Source organism: Anthonomus grandis, chromosome 4, assembly GCF_022605725.1.
Source record: "Anthonomus grandis grandis chromosome 4, icAntGran1.3, whole genome shotgun sequence".
Lineage (NCBI taxonomy): Eukaryota > Metazoa > Arthropoda > Insecta > Coleoptera > Curculionidae > Anthonomus > Anthonomus grandis.
Genome location: NC_065549.1, coordinates 23,516,705 through 23,539,937, shown reverse-complemented (window position 1 = coordinate 23,539,937; position 23,233 = coordinate 23,516,705). Strand labels below are relative to the sequence as shown.

Sequence of the window (23,233 nt, the reverse complement as noted above, 5' to 3'; positions counted from 1 at the left end):
ATTTTAAAAATTTAAAACTTCCTCTTTCAAACAAAAATTATCGTAATACTTAACGACAACAATGACGCTATGACAACAGATTTTATTATAGCCCTGAAGGTGATACAAAATAGTGCCGAAACGTGGGCTTTATAAACAAAAAGTTTTTAAGGATATTTTCGAAAAAATAATAAATATAATAATATTAATATACGTTTATTAAGTGAAAATATAAATTACTTAAATTAAGATAAAATTGCATACACATAGAAACCTAGCTAATAAACGGTTTAATCATAAAAGCTGTACAATTTTGTAGCTTGTTAATGACGAGTGCAGTAATAAAATTTTTTGTCACAGTTTGGTAATTGTTAGTCACTTTTATCATTAAGGTCATAGCTTGGTAATTTTTAGGCAGAATTCGGTAGCTCATAATCTCTAATATGTTCCAGTTTGGTAATTTATGTCATAGCTTGGAAAATGATATACGTATATATTTTCTAAGGTAAATCAATTTTGGTTGTTAATTAATCTATGGAAAATAATGCGGTCTGTTTGCTGGATGCAGAGTTTAACTGCAGATTTGAAAGTTTTCTTGTAGTCTAACTAACTATATATATATATACGTCATTAATACTCGTAATTTTTTAGTCACATGGTTACTGTGAATATCCCCTTTTAGAAGCTGGTCGAAAATAATACCTCAATATTTAATATAATATGTCTCGGATATAGCAATATTTTAAGTTATTTCTAACACTTTTAGGAAGATTGCAATTGTAGGATGAAAAACTAATATATTTAGTTTTTTGAATATTAGGGCATAATTTATTACCGTTAAGCCCGTTAGAAATAATCAAGGATCTTTCCTGCAAGGATTTTTAGTCGTTATCATGTCGACGCTGTATAGAAAATTACGGTCATCGAAATAACTAATAATTTTGCCGACATTGTTAAGTTTTAATAGACAATTTACATATATAATAAATAAAAGCGGACACAAGACAGTTTCTTGAGGTACTCCGCAAGTGACAATTCGAGACATGCTTTGAACTTTATTTACTTTTACAATTTAGCGTCTATTTGATAAGTAACTTTAATAGTTTTTGGGTACTTCCTCTGATATAATATATTTTGCCAAGTTTTTTTATTAAAATTTTATGATCTACAGTATCAAAAGCTTTAGACAAATCTACAAAAATAACAGGAGCGAGAATATTTGTTACTAAGATCTTCATATAAATTGGATGTAAGACCTAATATGGCATCTTCTGTCGACTTGCCTCACCAAAGCTAAATTGATTTTCTGCGAGAACATACATTTTTTTTCAGAAAATAAAGCAATCCGAGTACATTTTTTAAAATTATTTTTGACAAATTTGATATTAAATAATTTGAAATTTGAACTGTTTCAGCCTTTAAGCCATCTAATCCAGGTGCTTTTTTTTGCTTAAGATTTAATAATTTGTTCCACCTCATTAGCATCTGTTTTTAATGAAAAAAAGGAATTTTTGAAACATTTTTGATTTCATTAATGTGGTTCCTGTCTATATGACATGCTAATCTTTCTCCTATCTCAGAGAAGAAATTGTTAAAATATTCCGACATTCGTTCACCATGTTCCAATACTTGGCCTGAAGTAGTAACTAATTTATTTATAGTCTGTTTACGTCGCTTTCATTACAAGCTAATTTTTAATAATGTTGATCAGTGTATTTTTTTATTAATATAAAGTTATCATAATTTGAATGTCAAAATGCATTTTCATTGTATCCTGTCGATTATGTTTAAAGAGAGAACGCGGTCATAGCTTATGCCTTGTATAAGACAGAAAGAGAGAAAAGTTGAAAACTTTTGGATCGATATTTTTGCGAAGAATTTATTGGCGTGGTTAAAAAATCATGGGCGTTATTAAAGAGTTATAATACTTAGAGTTATAAACTTAGTCTTTTTTAAATCACTTCACACTAATGTTTCTTAAATCACAATTAAAAAAAAACTGTATTTTATGACATTTATAATTTGCCAATTTTTTAAAAAAACTTTAGTTATCAGTTTAATAATAACTATATAATCTATTAGTTATCCATAAAAATTAAAAAAAAAACTCAAAATGGAAATTAATACTATTACTATCCTGTGTCTGAGAGGCAAAATGAGTTAGCTTAATTCTGTAGCTATATTAGGTTTCCATAACAGGTTCGGGAAAACCTCAAAGTTTATCTTTAAAAATAACCGAGATACCCTGCAATTACAACCAAAATGTGACACAACGATTATTTTTTTTAAAGTAAGAGTTAATAAGTAAAAGACATTATTCGCTTTCTGCTAATTACAATGAAATAATGAGTTTTTTACTTAAATTACTAAATGTCATATACAAGGGATGTGGGAATTTGATTATACAATAAGGCTTCTCATTTTTACTAATAGACCCGATTAATTGATAAATAATTAACTAAATATTACATATTTCAGAAAATGGTGAAATCCTCACCAGAACTATTAATTTGGCTGATAAAACTGATAATATTAAGGCGAATGAGCTAACAATTGTCGCAAATCACACTGTACAGACGTCAATCCTAAACGATTTACCAAAAACGAAAACACCTAAAAATAACATTTTGGAAATTCCGTCGAAATTGGTTAGGGAAGCCAATCTGGAACCTCGACAAACTAACAATAAAGATGTTCAGACTACGTTTTTTAACATTGATGCTGGAAGTAAGTTGGTAAATTTACAGATTACCTTTGTTGGTTAATATAATTATTGTTAGCCACTAAATTTTGAATATAAACATTTGAAGATAATCTTTATATGGAACTTAATTACAGCGTCAATTATAGCGTATAACTGACGAAATAAAAAAAATAGGTTATTGTATTAACTAAATAGTGTTAGTACAGTATCCCATTTTGTATCAAATAAAAAAATGTAAAGCACAGAAACTAATAGATAATTTTCAAAGAAGAATTCAATGGTGAAATTTTATTAAAGTTTGTAAATTTAATGTTAATTTTTTTTTATCTTCATCTTGAATTACACCTTCAACGTCAGTTAAAGATCTTCGTTCAATAGTTTAAGTTCAATTAGAAGATACCTGTTACATTCTTTTTTAGTAACATTTATATTTATTTTTAACTATACGATAAGAACTAACTTTAAAATTTATTTGCTTTAAACTGACAAAAGTTCGTAATTACTTCTTTTAAGGTTTAAATATTTTTAAGAATTTCTAATTTAAGCCTCGTTTAATTTACGTCGTAGGAATAAAGCTTAAAATAGCCTCGCGTAATTACCCCCATTTAATATAAGTTAGGTGGCTTTTTAACATTTAAAAAAAAAAAATTACCGTATATATTTTACAGCTTCGCCAGAGCGACACGAACTTTATGAGTTCACTGAACCCGCGGAACTAGGCAGAAAACGAAAATTCGAAATATTTTTAAAAGGTCTTGAAGAGTTTGCTTTAGAAGCTGATAAAGTAAGCACAGCGCCTACAATTGAAGGTAAGAAAAAAAATTTAATTAGAAAATAGAGTTTACCTAAAGCAAATTAGCATCGATTACTTTTAGCAAGTTTTGTTATTACTATAACAAATTATTACTATTAAACCGGAAAAGTGTCGAAAATTGGTCATTCTGCCAACTGTTATTTTTTATACGTGTACACCTACAAAAATTTACTACATCAAATAAATATTATCTTTATTAACAAAATTATAAACATTCCAAAATTTAGGAGCTACTTCTAGCATAGCTGACCTAATTTTTTAATAAATCTCTTCTAAATTTAAAAAAAAAAAACATAAACTATATATCCGACTGATTATATAACAAAACCTCTAAAAAGTAGCAGAAACAAAGGGCTGGTGGTTGGTTTTAAACCAACCTTTATTTTTATACCAACGTTTTGACGTGGGTTTTACGGCTGTATGAAGTTAAAAAAATAAAAATTAAACCTAAAAGAAACGATTTAACAGTAGACGAAATAAAATATTCATGGTTATTCACGACATACGATACACGGAATATTTTGGCTAAACTACAAGCTCAAAAATTAAAAAAAAAGGTGAATATCAGAGGCCTTCCAGAAGTATATTTTAAAATTATTTTTATGACCTTCAGGGTGTTTCGAAGTACAGAAACATAACAAAGTTACGTTTTTTTTAATGGATCAGCGTGTATATTATATAACTTTTGAATTTTACCTCGTAAATAAAGGTAGATTTTATTAAGGTTTATCCAGCCTAAACATTAACATTTTCGAAATATTTCGTGTTCTGTGAAGATTTTTTTTACATTTGTACTAAGAAATACTAAATTATTAAACTGTACATTTCCTTTGCAGAAATGTTACAATTTTATATATCTTCTTTAGATTTTTCTACCTCTCTTAATTTAATGTTTTTCCTAACATTAATTGCCGCATCGCCCTTGTCCTACATAAATGTACCGTCTTAAAATTAAGAGTGTCAAACATAAATTGCTCACCTACTTTTATCTCACTCACTCTCAACTACAAAACATTTCAACAGATCAATCTTATTTCTAATACTTTGACAATTCATATAACAAACTTTTATTTTGCGTTGGGTTGTCTCTAGTTTCTTAAATCCACACGGTTCTCAATTATGCATATTTTAGAGTTGTCCTCCTTTTTTAAAAATATACTTCCATAATATAATCCAGAGATATTTAAAACCATGCTCTTTTTTAAACTCTCTAGCAACCTTAAACAGTTCTACGTTTAACTTATTCAAATCGTGATTGAGGTAAATCTTATTATTTTGTCTACAGCCCAAGTCCTTGGCGTTTAAAAACATTTTTTCTTGGATCTTAGAAGATCAGTCTTCATGTTTTTATCCCCAAATGTGAATTATTGCTGATGTATTAGTATTATCTCTTCCCAGACGTATAGCGGTAAACTGTTTAAGAGGAACATCAACATTTTCTTCTATTTTTTTTACTATGTTTATAATATTCTCCCCATCCTCGTATGGCACTCCGTGAATAATAATATTATTTTTAAGATTCGCTTGATCCCATCTGTTTAGCTGTTTTTTATAACAGATATTATCACATCCATCACATTCAGCAAGCATGTCGGCAATTAGAGCCACAATGATATAACGGTAAAGAAAAATACTACACCACTTATACTATTGTACAGGAGTTAGTACAATTAGTCGAGTAACACACAGCCCACCAAATTAATGTATATTTAGTGCAAAAAAAACTGCCCTTATCGAATATTTTTGCACTTAAGAGTTAACGCAAAAATACCTTTTCAATGGTACCACTTTTAGTACTAAACACTTAAATAAACTCACGCAGACTACCAATAATTTCGGAGCACTTTAACAATGATGCTTACTGTTCAATTCAAATTGACTTGATAGATTTATTCAACCAACAGCGACGTCGGTTAATATAGAAAAAATAAAACTCCAACGTTTCGAGTTTGACTTTATGTAATTTTCAAAGCTAATTATAGAGGTATCTAAAGACTAACCGGTATCAATAACAAATGAACTAAATTCTATATTCCCTTCCTCGGGAGTTCTGAGGATGCCGCTGCTCAAGTAAACACACGCCAACAACCGTGTAGAATTATTAGAGTTTCGTGTGCTAAAGTTATAATTAATAGCTACATTGTGGATTGGTTTATAGACCATTATTCCTGCTGTAATTAGTATTATTTATCTCTGAGGAAAGTATTCTATAAAACTAGTAATTTTGATTTAAACTGGTGTTAACGAGAACCGATCTGGAAGATATTAAGCGAAACCATAGCGCAACTGGCTATTATCAACACAGTCAACAACTCTTGCGAAAGAGTTGAAGGATCTAAAAGACGAAAATTCGCGCCTATCTACTATGCTAGACTCTCAGGAACAATATTCCCACAGGCGTAATATTCGCATTTTCGGTTTCAAAGTCGAGCGCGAGGATGACCTTTAATTGGCAGCGTTTAACACGCTAAAAACTAATCTCAAAACCACAAATCTAGAAATGTCCGACATGAGCCGCTGTTATTATGGGCAGTCAAAAGTACCCGATCCATCAAAACTGCCTGCTATTTTGGTTCAGTTTTCAGACGTAAACAAACGGTCAATGGTGCTTAAAAATCGCAAATTTTTAAAATCGATGCCGAATATTACAATCAAGGAAGATCTTACAAAAGCGCGACAAAATTTGCTTCATTCCGCTGTGAATAAGCTTAGTGCAAAAGGTGTGTGCTTAATGGCAGTGTTTATGTAAAAAACAATCGGGGTGAAATTCATAAAGTGGACAACCTTGATCACCTCAATCAAATCGCAGTTTAATAGGTACACTTGTCCTTAATTTTAAGACTATTTTTTTTTCTCTCTTAACAATACGTGAACATAAGTATGGGACAGCATTATTAATTTTTTTTTCAGTATGCTTTTCAGTATGGTGTTGGCTTTTTTTTCTTTTCTCATAGATTAATTGTTATTATTCTTATTTTTAAGCCATAACTTTTAAAGTAACAATTCTAGTTTTTAATAATGTATTCTATAATGTAAGTAAAACTTTAACAAAAAAGAAAAAGCCACAAATTAGACAACAGTATGCATACACGGGTTGTGTCTATAAGAATTCTTGGTGTGAACTTTTTTTTTCTGTGTTTTGAGAACTCTTTAGTATCTATTTTCAAAGCTCTTTTTTATAGTACCAGACTATAATTTTGTGAGGCAGGACAGAAATTCTAGGGGTGGTGGCATGGGCCAATACATAAAGAAAAATATCAAATACTCTATCATACTACAAGAAAGTACCGAATTTATTGAACACATCTGGGTTAAGTTATTCTTGGGTGATGAAATCTTCATATTAGGAGATATATATATATATAGACCACCTTCATGCAATATTAATAATTTTTTTTTAATTATGAGGAAATATTGACAGAATTACTTTCAAGCAATGATGCACTCTTTTGCTTTGGGGATTTTAATATTGACATGGGAAATATGGGCAACAAACTAAGTGAATCTTTACAAAATATTACTGACGTATTTGGTTTAAAACAAGTTATTTAAGAGCTTACAAGAATAAATAATTATAGCTCATCTACTATTGATTTAATATTTTATAATCAAGATAACGTCATAGATGTTAGCACTGAAGATATACAGATATCTGATCATAACCTAATCTTTTGTAATATTCAAACAAAAAAGAAAAATGTAAAACCATTATATAGTTTTAAATTTAGACGTCTTAACCTAATTAATAAATAAATTTTTCAATGCGAACTTGAAAACATTTCCTGGAACATTTTTTATGAATTAAATACTGCCAATGAAAAGGTAAATTTTCTAACTTGAAGTTTATTAAGATTGTTTGACAAACATGCCCCTTTCGTCAATATCAATGGCAAAACCAAACCAAACTCACCATGGATTACAGATAACATTCGTCTTATGATAAAACTTTGCAATAAAGCACTTAATAGATTGCGAGCCACTAAAAACCCCAATCACTAGGTTTAATATCAAGAACTTCGTAATTTTACAACTTCGGCCATAAGAGCTGAAAAAAAGCTTATATGAATACCGTCTTTAAGCAAGGTACCACTAAGCAGAAATGGCAAGAACCTAAAAATAAAATAATCAAAAATAGATTCAACCACATTCCAGAACATCTGTCCAACGGTCATGAATTAAATAATTATTTTTCGTCGATGAATACCAGTAATCAAAACATACATAATGAAACATTATTATCCTATCTAAGTAATAAGCTCAATATTACAAATTCATTTTCTTTTATTTGTGTGGCAGATAGATTAAAAGTAGTTTATAACCTTAAATCAAATGCAATTGACCAAGATAAATTAAATTTAAATCTTATTTTATACTGTTGTCCATTTTTAATTCCTCATATTAGACATCTTGTAAACTTTTGCTTGATATCATCAGTTACCTTTCTGATTCATGGAAGCAAGCTAAAGATAGTCCATTGTGCAAATGTAACAACCCTAAGGAATTTAGCGAACTTCGATCAATCTCTATCCTTCCTTGCTTATCCAAGATTTTAGAAAAAGTAATGGAGACTCAGATTGGCGCTTTTGTAAATTCTAACAATATTTTACCCGGTAAACAATCCGGTTTTAGACAGGGGCATAGTTGTGAGAAAACTCTTGCTGAGGTCACTGATTCAATATTTAAATCATTAGATTTAAAAAATGCATCTGTTCTTATTATGCTAGAATACTCTAAAGCATTTGACACTTTAAACCATGAACTATTGTTGGCAGTACTGCAGTATATTGGATTGTCTGAAATGGCATTAAGGCTTAATCAAATCATATTTAACAGATAGGTTTTAAAGGGTTTGCATCGGTAACTATTTCAAGTAGTATAAAAATAACAGCTGGTGTTCGTCAAGGAAGCATTCTGGGTCCTCTCTTATATTCTATTTACACTTATAACATGTACCGGGTGTACAACTAAGAGAGGTCGCCGGCCATATCTCAGTAACTAGTCATCCCACAGCATACCGAAAAAAATATTTCTTATAAAAGCGGCAAAGAGAAATCGTTAGAAATTATTTATAAGTTCGTACGATGACCGCTAGGGGGCGCAATACAACATTGAAATAGAAAAAATTGGTTTTATTGAAAATATTCAAAGTGAATCCTAGAGATGATGCCATTTTAAAGCATGATAAATTCTAAACATTTTTTATTTCAAACTTTTTTTTATAATCTGTCAAATAATAGGTGGGGGAAGAGTTGAATATTTATATCTAAAATTCTTGATAACTTTAGATTGGTCTAACGAATTTCAACGAGCTTACTTTTGTTTTCAAGAATAATTATCAGGCTTTTATGTGGTATAATTACTTAGCCGTTTTAGTTGTTTTGTTGAGCGCTAGAGGGCGGTTTGTATTATTTTGGACTTTTTCAGTGATTTTCTGGCAAATATTAAATACAACGATATAATTTTTTTTACTTAAGCTAAAAGCGCATAAAAAACATAAAAACTGGCGCAAACCGCAACTCGATATCTTATTTTATTTCGAAATTATTAATTAAACTGTTTTTGAACAATAAAAATAAAACTCCAGAACTCAAATTTTTGTCATAAATAAATTGTTTTATATTTTTAATGGTGTATTAGATGCTCAAACTGTTTTCCTTCATTTTCAATATACAGTCGAAGTCGTTGCGTCGTTGACAGAACCGCTGTCTGGATTTATGCTGTGGGTAAGGAATTTATTGCATTGCGTATTTGGTTCTGCATGTCATTGTGTGTTTTGGGTGGGGTGACAAGAACTAAATCTTTAATCCTTCCCCACAGATAAAAGTCTAGAACAGTCAGATCTGGGGATTGAGCAGGCCAAGGAAAAATACTTCCTCTTCCTATCCACAAACGATATTGTCTGGTTAATTATTGACGAACTTGAACGGCAAAATGTGCAGGGCAACCATCATGTTGGAAAATTATTTGCCCTCTTGTTTCCAAATCAACATCTTCCAGTAACCGGGAGATCATTTTGCAAATAAATTAAATACACATTTCCAGAAAGTGTTTGATTGAAAAAGAAAGGACCAATAATTTTTCGGCCAATAATTCCGCACCACACATTTACAGTCCATCTGCCTTGGTGTTGAGTCTCGCAAATCCAAGAGGGATTTTGTTCTGCCCAATAATGCAAATTATGCAGGTTTACACCACCATCACTGCTAAATGATGCCTCGTCCGTCCATAATATCTTCGAGATAAATTGGGTATCTTCTCTAACCATGTTCAACAGCCAATAACAGAAATTGAGTCTGTTACCAAAGTCTGGAAGCGCCTGGCGCAGAACCACGTGATATGGATGAAATTTAAGTAAAAAACAATAAATACACTATAATAGGATGCTTATTAGTGTTGTAACAAATAAAACTAGGTACCTGTGCTCTTTCAGAATATTTTCTACTGGGTCGAGGGACACTCCCAATTCCCTACAAATATTTCGGATGCTTAGTTGAGGGTTTATTTCAATATATGCCTAAATATTTATAACGTTTGCCTCTATGCGCCCTCGCCTTCGTCTTCGATGAATATTGCCGCGAATAATTTCAGTATTTCTTAGCCTGGTAGCTAAACCGGTAAAGACTCTATGATTATTGTGTCTTCTGCCAGAATATCTTTGGGCATATATACGGGCTGCAATGCGTGCATTTTGCATTAACTCAAAATACACTGCTAGCTACGTTTGGCATTTTTAAAAACTTGATGATTTCAAAATCTGTCTTCGACGTTACATTTGACATCGATCATAAACGTTTTATCATGGCCCCGAAAATATTTATTAAATTTATTTGTTTCCAAAGCTTACTATTGACTATGTGACGCAATAATGCCAGCGCGGCGACAGATTTCATTGTTCAAAAACATTTTAATTTATAATTTCGGAATAAAATAAGATATCGAGTTGCGGTTTGCGCCAGTTTTTATGTTTTTTCCTGCTCTTTTAGCTTAAGTAAAAAAAGTTATATCGTTGTATTTAATATTTGCCAGAAAATCGCTGAAAAAGTACAAATTAAAACAAACCGCCCTCTAGCGCTCAACAAAACAACTAAAACGGCTAAGTAATTATACCACATAAAAGCCTAGTAATTATCCTTTAAAACAAAAGTAAGCTCGTTGAAATTCGTTAGACCAATCCAAAGTTATCAAGAATTTTAGATATAAATATTCAACCTTCCCCCATCTATTATTTGACAGATTAGAAAAAAAAGTTTGAAATAAAAAATGTTTAGAATTTATAATACTTTTAAATGGCAGCATTCTTTTCTAGGATTTACTTTGAATATTTTCAATAAAACCAATTTTTTCTATTTCAATGTTGTATTACGCCCCCTAGCGGTTATCGTACGAACTTGTAAATAATTTTCAGCAATTTCTCTTTGCCGCTTTTATTAAAAATATTTTTTCCCTACGCTGTGCGATGAGTAGTTACTCAGATATGGCCGGCGACCTCTCTTAGTTGTACACCCGGTACAAACGTCTTCAATACTGTGATCACCATATGTATGCTAATGATACCCACCTAATTTACAGCTTCACTGTTCCTGGTACTGAGGAAGCCAATTTAAAAATAAATGGTGACCATCAGTATTTATACGAAAAATCGACAAATATGCAGCTTAAACTTAAACCAGCCAAATCCATAGCAATTGTCTCTGCCAGTACCGAACGATTATAGTTAATGATCTACACTTAAAAATAGGAAATGAAAAGATAACAATTAAAGATAGTGCAAAAAACTTAGGTCTAATTATAGATCATAAATTATGATTTAAAGAACACATTACTACAAAACTTAAAATAGCCTATTCGACCCTAAAAATGCTTTATTCACACAGACATTATTTAAATGAAACAACAAAAAAAACATTATGCGAATCCTTAGTCTTATCTCACTTTAACTTTTGTGACTCAATTTATGGCCCATGCCTTGATAATGAAACAAAACGTCGAATTCAAGTTCAAAACTCCTGTCTAAGATTTATTTTTGGTATACGAAGATGCAACAGTATTACTTATAAGCTTAAAGATGTAAAATTGATAGATATGGCAACACGTAGAGAGCTACATTAAGTTTCTTTTTATTATAAAATGTTAAAAAATCGCACCCCTCACTACCTTTTTACTAAAATTAAACTAAGAACTTCAGCACGTCATGTAAACCTAAGACAAAGATATCTTGTTGAAATTCCAAGACATCATAAGACATCTTTTTCCTATAATGCTGCCAAGTTGATAAATAAGTATAAAATTAGTGATTTAACATTGTCAGTGCACTCATTTAGAAATGCAATTTGGAAAAAAATGTTTGTTTAATATGTAACCTATTTAATTATTCAATATTATGTGACGTAGCGCTGCATTTATAGTGCCGTCTTTTCTTTTCTCTTCTTTACGCCTTCTTTTCTTTCGATCTCTCTTATTGTTCTCTCTCTCTTTCCCCCTTTTTATTTTGTAAATATACGCTTGTATATATATATAATTATAAAAATAAATAAATAAATAAACAGTTTACTTCTTGGCTTCAACAGCCCCTACGTAATTGTTAGGATGCTGAAAATTAAGCCATTTAATCCCGCACAATTATATTATTATTATTTCTTTTACAGCAATGTAAATATTGAATTAGGAATATGAACTATATTGGGAATTAATAAACATTATTATTATTATAAATTTTTACACATATTTTAGAAATCGGAAAAAAGAGACCCAGAAAAAAAAGTTCTAGTGAATCCGGAAGTGACGGCAAAATATTGCACAATATTGTGAGTAAACTAGCGAAAAGGGCTCAGGAGGCATCCACTCCAGAAAAACAATGCAAGACACCCAAAAACAACCAATTAGCGAGCAAAAAGAATCCGCTTTTTAGGAGATCACATCGAAAGGCTAGTCAGAAAGAATTGAGGTAAGATAAGAAGTCTTTAAAAATAGTACAATAATTTGTTTTACTATAGTCATAATATAATTAAAGAAATAATAAATTATATTCTGAATACAACATAAATAATATCTCTGCAACAGAATGCTGACATGCTCACTGAGTCTTAACGACTCTAGGGTAAATCCTTAACTTTCATACTATATCATTTATAATATTGTATAATTTGATAATAGCAGCGGACTATGCTTATGATAATTCTTATTAAAAAATATTATTATTTTAGTTTTGTTACGGTTTATGACCAAGCTGTGCTCCTTTGAGTATCACAAAATTAGGCTTTAATGAATGTTTCAAACTAAACTACGAAAAGGGAGCCACTATTCCATAAGTTTATATTCCACGTATTTGGTAATTAAACAAAAATATTATTATACAATCACAATGTATAGACTTTCGCCTTATTCGTACAGTTATAAACAAAAAATTTTTTGTGTCGGTATCCTCAGAAAAAAATGTTAACATTTTAATGTTAAGAATTCCTTATCAACGCATATTAATTTTGCGCCTGTCTTGATCAATCTTAGTAAAAATTTTACAGCGAAAAGATGAATATTGATGTGCTAGGTAGAAGAATACGCCGTAGAGTAAACCTTAATGAAGTTGAAATCGATAGGGCCGCAACGGTAATTGACAAAGATTATTCCAGAAGAAGAGTCGCTGAATGTGAATGTGAATCGGGCCGCTATAAACAGAGCATGGAATCGATATTTAATTTATGGCATTATCAGAAGAAAGCCCTATCCTCAACGTCAAAGGGCCACATCAGCTCGAGAAGACTGTTTATTAAGTCTGTGGGCGATTAGGGAACGAACCACTATTGCACGAGCGCTTCAAAATCAGTTAGCAACCACAAAGGGAACCAAAATTTCTGATCAAACAGTACGTAATAGACTTCATCAGTCTCAGTTGCGTGCTAGGAGGCCCGTTAGAGTTCCTCGTGTAACAGTAGAGCATCAAAGAGCTCGAAGAATTTTTGTCGAAGCACATGGTCATTGGACAATACTACTATGGAGTAATGTTTTGTTTACGGATGATTGCAGATTCTGCTTACATCACAACGATGGACGAGTTCGGGTATGGGACGAACAGGTGAGCAATATTTGGACTCAGCTATGCAAGAAACTGTTCGATTTGGCGGAGGGTCTATTATGCTATGGGCTGGCATATGTTTAACCAGTAATTGCAAAAGGTTCCTTAACGACATTACGTTACTTAGAAGAGTTTTTAACACCACACGTGATTCCTTTTCCGAATAATATGAGAGCAGATTTCACTTTATAAGATACAGCTAGGCCGCACATGGTTAGGATAACGATAGCTTTTTTAAATGACCTTAATATTGAAGTTATGGAATGCCCGGATAACAGTCCGGATCTCAATCTCATCGAACATATGTGGGATGCATTGGGACAAAGATTATTGGAGCGGCAGCCTATACAAACCATCCACCAACTTGAAGAACTTCATATTCAAGAATGGGAACAACTACCCCAGAAGTTGATCAGAAACTTGATTGAGAATATGCCCAGTCTTTTACTGAAGTTATCAGAGCTAGAGGAGGGCATACTCACTACTAAGAATAGTCTTAAGATACTGTCTTATTAAAAGATGGAAAAACATGGACTTGGAATTGAAATTTGAATGTTTTATTCCTAAATAAGACATCCGACAGGTTTAAGACATTACAATTTTAACAGTAGCCTTTCACCAATAAAGGAGAACACAATAACTTTTTCAAAAAAATAATTAAAATTTTTTCAAGTGGCTTCTTTTTCGTATTGAGTAGTTTATTTTTCATTAGGTCCTGACGACTAAAATAATGAATAATATCAGCACATTGATGAATTTATGACATGATCAGCCGTATACGCTAGAAATAAAAGAGGCCCAAGAATTGACACTCGAAGGGCACTCTTGAAACTATTTCTTTGGATGTAGAATAATTGTCATTAATAGTCTAAATTGTCATAAGACAAAATCGTTGTATACGCTCGTATTTAATAGTAAAAGAGCACTGGACTAGGATCCGATCTGACCCAGGTTGTTAAGAAGGAAAACTCTTATTGTCAACTGAGTAGGCAGAATGCTGTACATGAAAGTATAATACATCTATACACACATAATTTTTTGCCCAAAAAAACTCTTAGAGGTATTTGCTAAACGACTCGCTACCGTTTATAAATCAAGTAAAATAGCAAATTGCTAATAACTTATCAAAATTGTCAATATCACAACGCTAGAAAAAGTATTTGCGAACGTCACCAAATCATAATCGGTGATAGTAGCGCATGGAGGCTCTAGCATACAACGAAATGAAAATTTTGAAATTGTTATGTCTCTCTCTATTTCGAAAAATGGTGTTTTTAATTTGGTAAATTCTATTCTAATTAGAGGAAACCCAAGATTTGAAATATTTTCAAGTATATCAAATTACCCACAAATAACGTTTTTTTTTTTATCTGAGCCCCTGTTTTTATGTTGAACCTCTAAAACTTTTAAATAAATACGAAAAGAGGGATCGTGTAAAACTTTAGTTTTAATAACCTAAACTACCTTTTCCAAAAGTTTAAACGACTATCACAAAAAAGTGTAAAAATCCCTCAAAGTGCATAGTATTTTGTTCCTTTTTATATTATAGTATAATATATACATAATTTCTTTTTTTTTACAAGAAAAGATTATCATGGACAAAGAACTGCAATTTGTGATTACTTTTCCAACACCCTCTTAGTTTTCCAATCCTTGGCGCTGTATTAGTTTTGTGAAAAAAAAATTAATAAAATCAAAAGTGTTTTTAGATGGAAAATGAAAACCACATTAATTTTTATTACTTTTAAATAGAGAAATTTACTTCGCTTTTAATATATACAATGATGAACAAAAAAAGATAGAAACGATCATAAATACCTTGTAATATCATCTTGTGATTATTGGCTATAAATAATTTTATTGAAATATAAAGGTTGTCCCAATAAGAACGCACATTTTAATTGTGAAATAAAACTCATAATTTATTTAAAACTGAGTGTTATTTATATTTTAATATGAGGGACCACTTGACATTCTGGGAAAAATTAGCAGGCAGTATAGTAATAATGAACACAAAGATTGCTACAAAAAATTAAAAATTGGAATTTAAAATACTTTATTTGCGTATAAAAAGAAAAAAAAATTTAACTAAAAGATAGTTGCAGAGGAATCGCATAGTTCTCTTTAGACAAAAAGGATGGTATCGCGATTTTTAAAACCGTTAACACCTGGCAAGTATGCCAGGAGTGATACAGACCTACTACTACTAATACTTAACATTTAATAAACTTAGAAACTTAACAGAACGAAAGGCTGAAAAAATATCTGGTAAAAAAGTATACAAAAATGTATATAAAAAGCCATTTATAAAGCCAACATTTCTGCTTCTGATTCTTGCATTGAATCGTCAACAAACCCAGTATATGGGTTTAATGTCAAGGTCATACAGTCGGTTATTGTCGGTTCTGGTAACCCTCACAAGGATTATCAATCTGTGCATCAGAGAAAAAACCTTTCCCAACTGTATAAAAAGGGCTTTTTAGCACTGCGGTCTGCTAAGAAGCAGTCCTATTGTGTCCCATATGTTTAGTCCCACAGGTTCAATTCTGTAGCTTCAAGGAAGTCCAGGATTGTGCCCAGTGGTAGATTTCTTATACCCTCTGGTGCGGGTTTCTCCTCCCCCAGGAATGTTGCCCTGGTTTGATTAAATGCTTCACAGAAGCACAGTATGTGAAGAGTTGTTTCGTCCTCCTCATTGCATCCCCTACATAGCGAGGTAACTGATTTCCCTAGCGTATGCAGGTGTTTCCTGCTGGGTGCATGGCCTGTAAGTAGCCCTGCGACCTTTCGCAGTTGTTGTCTGGAGAGGCCCAGTATGTTCTCACCCTTCTTGAAGGGTGGGCTGCCTATAAGTTGTTTGGATTGTTCCATCTTTGGCAGCTGCTCCCAGTAGAATTTGTTCTGGTTTGTTAGCCAGTTGCCGATTTCCCTCTTCCAGGTCTTATCGCTGACATAACATGTTGGTTCAGGGCCTACCAGGCTGTTGCTGGCTCCCTGGGTTGCAAGTTGGATAGCTCTTCTTGCAGCCTTATTGTTGCCCATATTCTCTGCTAGGATTATCTCTGGCCTATTTTGCGCTTCGGCGAGGTTCCTGAGATCCTCCCAGCAGCTTTGCACAGTCCTTGACTTAGTCTCGAACTGTTGTAGTGCAAGTGTCGCAGCCTGGTCTCCTGTGAAAATTGCGAAGGTTTTGCCTCTTGGCAGCCCTTCTCTCATCAGTTGGACACAGGTTTGAATTCCTATTATGCTTGCCTGTAAATTTGTTGTTTCGAGGCCCAGGTTTAGCATAAGTTGTCTGCCCTGTTGTTCGTCCTCCACCATGCCCACAGCTACCCCGATCTTGGATCGTTTGGTTGCCGTGTGCCATACTGAGTAACCTCTTTGCCTGAGCCTGTTCGCTTCTGCGTCCAATGGTCCCCTTTTTTCTTTGATGATAAAAGGTTTGTCTAGGTATGTGACCTTGGTTCTGTCTGTTCTTAGGGCCAGGCGCCCAAGGTCCTGTATCTTGTCAAATAGGGCATTGTGCCCATCTTTCGATAGGATTGTTGCGCCATTTGACAGCAGTCTTTTCGCCCCCGTTATAGCTTCAGCCCGTACCACTAAGTGTAGCGGGCTTAGTCCTATCAGGCTCTCTAGGGCAGCAGTCGGCGTTGTTGACATCGCTCCTGTTATGCCCAGACATGCTATTCGTTGTGTTTTGTTGAGTATCTGTATTACAGTCCTCTTTTCTGCCGCATGCCACCATATAGGTGCTGCGTATGTAATGATGGGTCTAACCATTGTCGTGTACATCCAATGTACCATTTTTGGTGACAGTCCCCATGATCTACCGAACATTCTCTTGCAGTACATAAGAGTTTTCGTGGCTTTATTTGTAGCTTGGATTACATGTTTCTTGAAGCTGAGTTTTTTATCCAGGGTTATACCTAGATATTTGACCTCGTCTTCAAGTCGCAGATTTTCTCCATAAAATTTTATGTTTCTAATGGGCTCTAGTTTCCTTCTTTTGGTAAAGGAAACCAGAGTAGTTTTTGTGGGGTTTACCCTTAGTTGTTCTTCCTCACACCAGTGCTCGACAGTAGTCAGGGCTCTTTGCATTTTTTCGAATACATAAGCCTGACTACCCCCTCGTGTAAGGATGACTATATCGTCAGCATATCCTATAGCAAGGATAAGCTGCCTCTCCAGTCGTATCAGCAAGCTGTCCGATACAAGGTTCCACAGCAGCGGTGACAGTACGCCCCCTTGCGGTGTTCCCCTGCACACTTTGGCCTTAACCGTTGTGCTGTTGAGATTTGCTGCTACTTTCCTATGATTTAGCATTTGGGTTATCCAGCCGCCAATCATGGGATGTATTCCTCGTGCTGCTATCGCACGGTTGATTGAGTCATATGATGTATTGTCGAATGCTCCCTCAATATCTAAGAAAGCTCCTAGGGCGATCTCTTTGTTGTTCAGAGATTGTTCGACCCTCTGGGTTATCTCGTGAATCGCTGATTCACAAGATTTACCTGTTTGGTAGGCATACTGGTGTCGATGTAGAGGGTTGACCCGTAATACATTGTCCCTGATATGCCTTTCTATGAGCTTTTCCTCTGTTTTTAGGAGGAATGATGTAAGGCAGATTGGTCGGAAGGATTTAGGTTTCGCATAGGAGTCGCGTCCCGTCTTTTGTAGAAATACTACTTTTGCTTCCCTCCAACTCTCTGGTATATGCGCCGTGGCTAGACTTGCCCGCATTATTTTACATAGTGCAGGCAGCAGCAGTTCGCTACCCCGCTGTAGCATGACTGGCATTATGCCATTCATTCCGGGAGATTTAAATGGTTTGAAGGAATTTATCGCCCATTTAACCTTCTCGTAGGTTACTACCTTTTTCGCTAGTTCCCAGTGTTCCCTTTTGCCCCTGTTCGGAATGATAGGAGTTGGGTCCTGGGTATGTTCTGGTTGGTGGAGAATTTTCGATCCCGGAAAGTGCGTGTTCAGCATTAAGCCAAGCGTTTCTTCCTCGGTTGTCGTATATTCTCCATCGGGTTTTAGACAAGAGCCTAGGGTTTGTCGTGGCCCTTTGGATATTGCCTTGTGGAGTCTAGCATATGCTGGTGTCTCTGTTAGGTCCCGGCATAGCTTCCTCCACCCTTCTTTCTTTGCTCTTTTTATAGCATCATTGTACCTGGTTAAGTGTTGTCTGTATAGATTCCACTCGCCAGTTCTTTTGGCTCTGTTAAAAAGCTTTCTTACTGTCTTCCTTAGCTCGCCCAATTCTTGGTTCCACCATGAGGTGTTCCCTGCTTGACGCGGTTTGCTTAGTGGACATGAGTTTTCAAAAGCAATTGGGGTTCCTCGGGACTCCATTCTGGGCCCAAATATTTTTCTCATTTCTATTATTGACCTGCCTTTAGTAGATCCAAACAAAAAGTATACCCTCTTTATACTATCATTTTTGTTGGTGGTGGGACTCTGGAGGCATCCGTGCCTCCTTGCAGTGCTCTAGGGATGTACAGTTGAAGGCTGAGAGATGGTTTATTTAAAAAAAAAACTGCTTTTAAACCAGGAAAAGTCAAAAAGAATTCTGATATTCACTCTGAGAGATCTGCAAGCTGTGGGTAATCCTGTTGATCAGATCAAGTTTCTTGGAGTTCACATTAATCAGAGGGCTCAGTGGAATGTACATCTGAAATTTTTAGCTGGAAAACTCGCTAAGGGCTTTTTTTGCCTCATCGACTTACTGAGAATGAGGCCAGCCTAATTTGCCATCTTCCACTCGCAGCTATCCGATGCTGTGCTTGTGTGGAGCCATGCTCCAAATACCTACATCTCTTTGAAAGATATTAGAATAATTGGTCGTTCCGGAGATATGGAGATAATTGCAGTTTAAAAAGCTGCAAATACTTACCAGACTTTCCCTATACATCTTGAAGAATCTGTTGTATATTGTGAGGAATATTGGTTTATTTGCTACTAATGGAGATATGCATGATGACTTAAACTTTTTCTGCACATAAGTAATCTTTAACATAATGTATGCGAATTCGCTTTTTTAAATTGATGACCAAAATTATATTTTAAAGTGTACTTAATTAGGGAATTTTAATCTATGTGACTTTCCTATTAATTATTACTTTTAATTTAATTTAAAAAAAAATATATTGTATTGCTATTTTTAAAAGTATGTATACGACTTTCGTCGTTTTGTAAGCATAAAATGGATGAATTTCAATTTAAATATAAAGCTAGTTTACTGCAATTAAACGTGAAAAATAATATCTGGCAGATGGTTGCCTCGACTTTAGTGAGAGACTCTTATTTGTTTTGAGCAATTTTCAATTACATTCGCACAATTTCGCTAATTACACGTTTAATTTAGTTTTTTAACTATTGAATTGTTGGGTTATTATCACATAAACATGTCGCACCATCCTGTACGTACCACATGAGTTCTATATCCATACCATCCAATTTAGATCATAAAAATTCAGTTAACATGTATCGATAGCGTTCGCTGTTTACGGGAACTTTATTTTCTTCCTCGTCCTCTAAGGAATAAGACCCTATAAAACTTGTCTAAAGTGCGCACCAAACAGTGACTGTTAATCGCTGCATTTCATGAACAACTCTGGCATTTTGTTCGCGGCAATTTTGTTTATTAACAAAGTCATTGCGGCGGAAGTATGCCTCATCAGTAAACAGATTTTTCTTCGAAAAATTGACATCCATTTGTTGTTTTTGCAATACCCAAGAAGAAAATGTACCGTGTGTCGCATGGTCCAGTAGCTTTAATTCTTAAGTCAAGTGAATCTTATCAGTGTGGAAATGAAGATCTTTTATGTGCAACTGCTGTGCATGATGAGGGATAGACTTTCCTGGATTCTCGCCAAACGAAGCGACCAGCACCGTGACGCATTGGTATTTCTATGACACAATCATTTTGCTCAAATTTGTCACGTAGTGTTTTTCACGGTCGTGTGATTGACCCAAAATGCTACGCAATGAACGAACTGTATCCGCAAGGCATTCTCCATATTTGTAGTATGTTTTAATATAATAATTTTTTGTTCGACCGGATATCGTTTCCTGGCTACTAATCGCAAACTATTTACATTATTATTTTAATTTTTTTTTTATTTATCACGAAAAAAATGCCGTGCAATTCAACCTGTGCATTTCTATTGGGACACCCTTTATATTAAGAGCTTTTAAGTTTTAGAAACGTAAAATTGCTTTTAAATAGTACTCCAATTCATTGCTATTTTATTAAACATTTTTGTATCTTTGGGTAACTAAAGATACTTTGGTCATCCTCCACAAAATTTATTTAAAAAATATTAATCCGACATGTTTCGGACATATAACATGCCCATCATCAGGAATATTATAACAGAACCAAGGAAACTTATAAGATATAGATTCAAATTGTTAAATTACAAAAGGTATTAAAATCACTCACACAAATTAGGGGGTTCCGTCAATAGATCTTACAGATCTAGTGCCTCAAACAAGGTTAAAAGGTTAAAACGACTAAAAATCAATAAAAATGGCTTCTACAATGATAAAAAGCTTAATTTATTAACAAATAATTGGACGTTGAATACATAAAACTTACATTAAGATACATGAGAATGGGACAAAACATGGATTTACAAAAACTTAAAAGGTAAACAAGAACTGAGAACAAAAGAACCATATAAATTTTCAAACAATAGCGTGCGACTTAGGTACGGCGGTACTGGAAATGATAATTATAAATAAAATATAAATGTTTTTGACTCTTTAATATGAGAGAATGAAAAGTTCGTAAAAGCGTTATAAATAAGCATTAAAATTTAATGAATTAAAAAAGTGTGTGGACGAATGATTTATCATTGACACATGTAATATCATTATTCTGTATCCCTCTATTATCTCTAAAGTTTCTAGTAAATCTATTTTATTACTTTTATGGCAGAAATGTAAATATTTTGTGTCTAAAAGAAGATCGAAGTTATGGTTATTAAGATGTATGTGTCTAGCAAAATTGAATTTTATATTTGAAGGGCAAAGATTGCGTTTTCTAGCCTTTTGGATCTCTTTACAATGTTCCGTAACACGAGTGGAGAATGTTCTACCTGTTTGGCCGATATAAAAAAGCGCCACACTTATCACTGGAGCAGTTTAGTTGATAAACACCCGATTTTTGGTTAGGAAATACTATGTCCTTTGGGTTCACTATAAAGGCTTTCAGAGTGTGTACGGTTTTAAAACTCATATTATTAAGGTGAGAGCTGAAAATGTTTTTTAATTTATGCGATATCGGACCCCAAAAGAGCAGTGAATAATATTTGGTTTCTTTAGGTTCTTTGCACATTAAATTTTCATATACAAAATTACTAGACGATACGTCGGGACTCAATACGTCGACAAAGTATATATCTAGTATATCTATAGTATATATATCCATTCTTATCTTCTGACAATTTTTCGCACATTTAACCCTTTAGACAAATTTTTCATCAACTTTAAAATACACTGAAACAAGTATCAAACACTTTATAATTTTTCGGGACAAATAAATTTAAGCTACGCCTATTAACCCAACCATTCCTTTATTATACGACCTTTCCAAAATCCATAAGCAAGACATTCCTATTCGTCCTGTGGTGTCTTACTGTTCTTCTCCTTGTGATAAACTCAGCTCTTGGCTGAATCACATTTTATTTTCACTTACTAACTTTAAGAGTTCCTTTTCAATAAAAAATTCTTCACAATTAGCGGATGAATTAAAAGATCTGACTTTACCACCCGCAACCTTTCTAGTCTCGCTTGACGTCTCTAATCTATTTTCAAGTATCCCTCCAGGTGATTGTGTACCATTGGTGAGAGATCTTCTTAAGGACCGTGCCAGTATTTCCCAAATTCATATTAATAATTTATGTCTTTTAGTTGAGCTAGTTCAACAACAATTTTTTTTTCCAGTTCAATGGATCTTTTTACCCACAAAACAAGGGGTCTAAAGACCTCTGCTAGCATTGGAACACCAAATTAAGAACAGCCCTCTTTTTCACCACATCTTCTTTATCAAAAGATCATATTTTTGCCATTTTTTAAGGGGATAAAGATGAGTTAAACACTTTTGTGACTTTTCTAAATGCCTTACACCCTTCAGTAACGTTAACTTTTGAAATTGAGGAAAATTAATCATTACCTTTTCTGGATCTTAATTTAAAACACATCAACAATAAAATTAAATTTTCGATATATCGTAAACTCACAAGTACTGACAGCACCATCCCCTATAATTCCAACCATCCCCATAGCCATAAACTTGCTTCGTTTCATTCGTATTTTTCAAGGCTTTTCTCAGTTTCCCTAGAAAACACACACTTCATCTCTGAGTTGAAGATCATTAAACAAATTGCAAATAACAATAACTTTCCAGCGAAACTTATAAATAAAATTTATTACAAAGCATTTAAATAAATCACTTATTATTCACTACTACTTTTGGGGTCCGATATCGCATAAATTAAAAAACATTTTTAGCTCTCACCTTATGTTGACGAAGGTCGGTTCCTCCCCCACATTAAGTATATTTAGACCGGAGGCAGCACAGTAATTTAATAATGATTCGCCCCGTTTGTTTGTTCCAGTGCTTCCCCAGATAGTGTGGTGAGCATTGGCGTCACAGCCT

The 23,233-nt window shown here is 33.5% G+C and overlaps 1 protein-coding gene across 4 annotated transcripts in view; it reads left to right on the top strand.

Annotated features, from left to right (window-relative positions):
• LOC126735356 (uncharacterized) overlaps positions 1-23,233 on the top strand; it is a 109,628-nt gene that overhangs the window by 16,655 nt on the left and 69,740 nt on the right. For 3 of the 4 annotated variants that reach the window (XM_050439318.1, XM_050439316.1, XM_050439317.1), the window contains exons 6-8: positions 2,458-2,706; positions 3,352-3,492; positions 12,228-12,441. In XM_050439318.1, coding sequence (XP_050295275.1) covers positions 2,458-2,706; positions 3,352-3,492; positions 12,228-12,441 — 604 coding nt within the window. The remainder of the gene's footprint in view (positions 1-2,457; positions 2,707-3,351; positions 3,493-12,227; positions 12,442-23,233) is intronic. The other variant, XM_050439319.1, reaches the window with a different exon arrangement.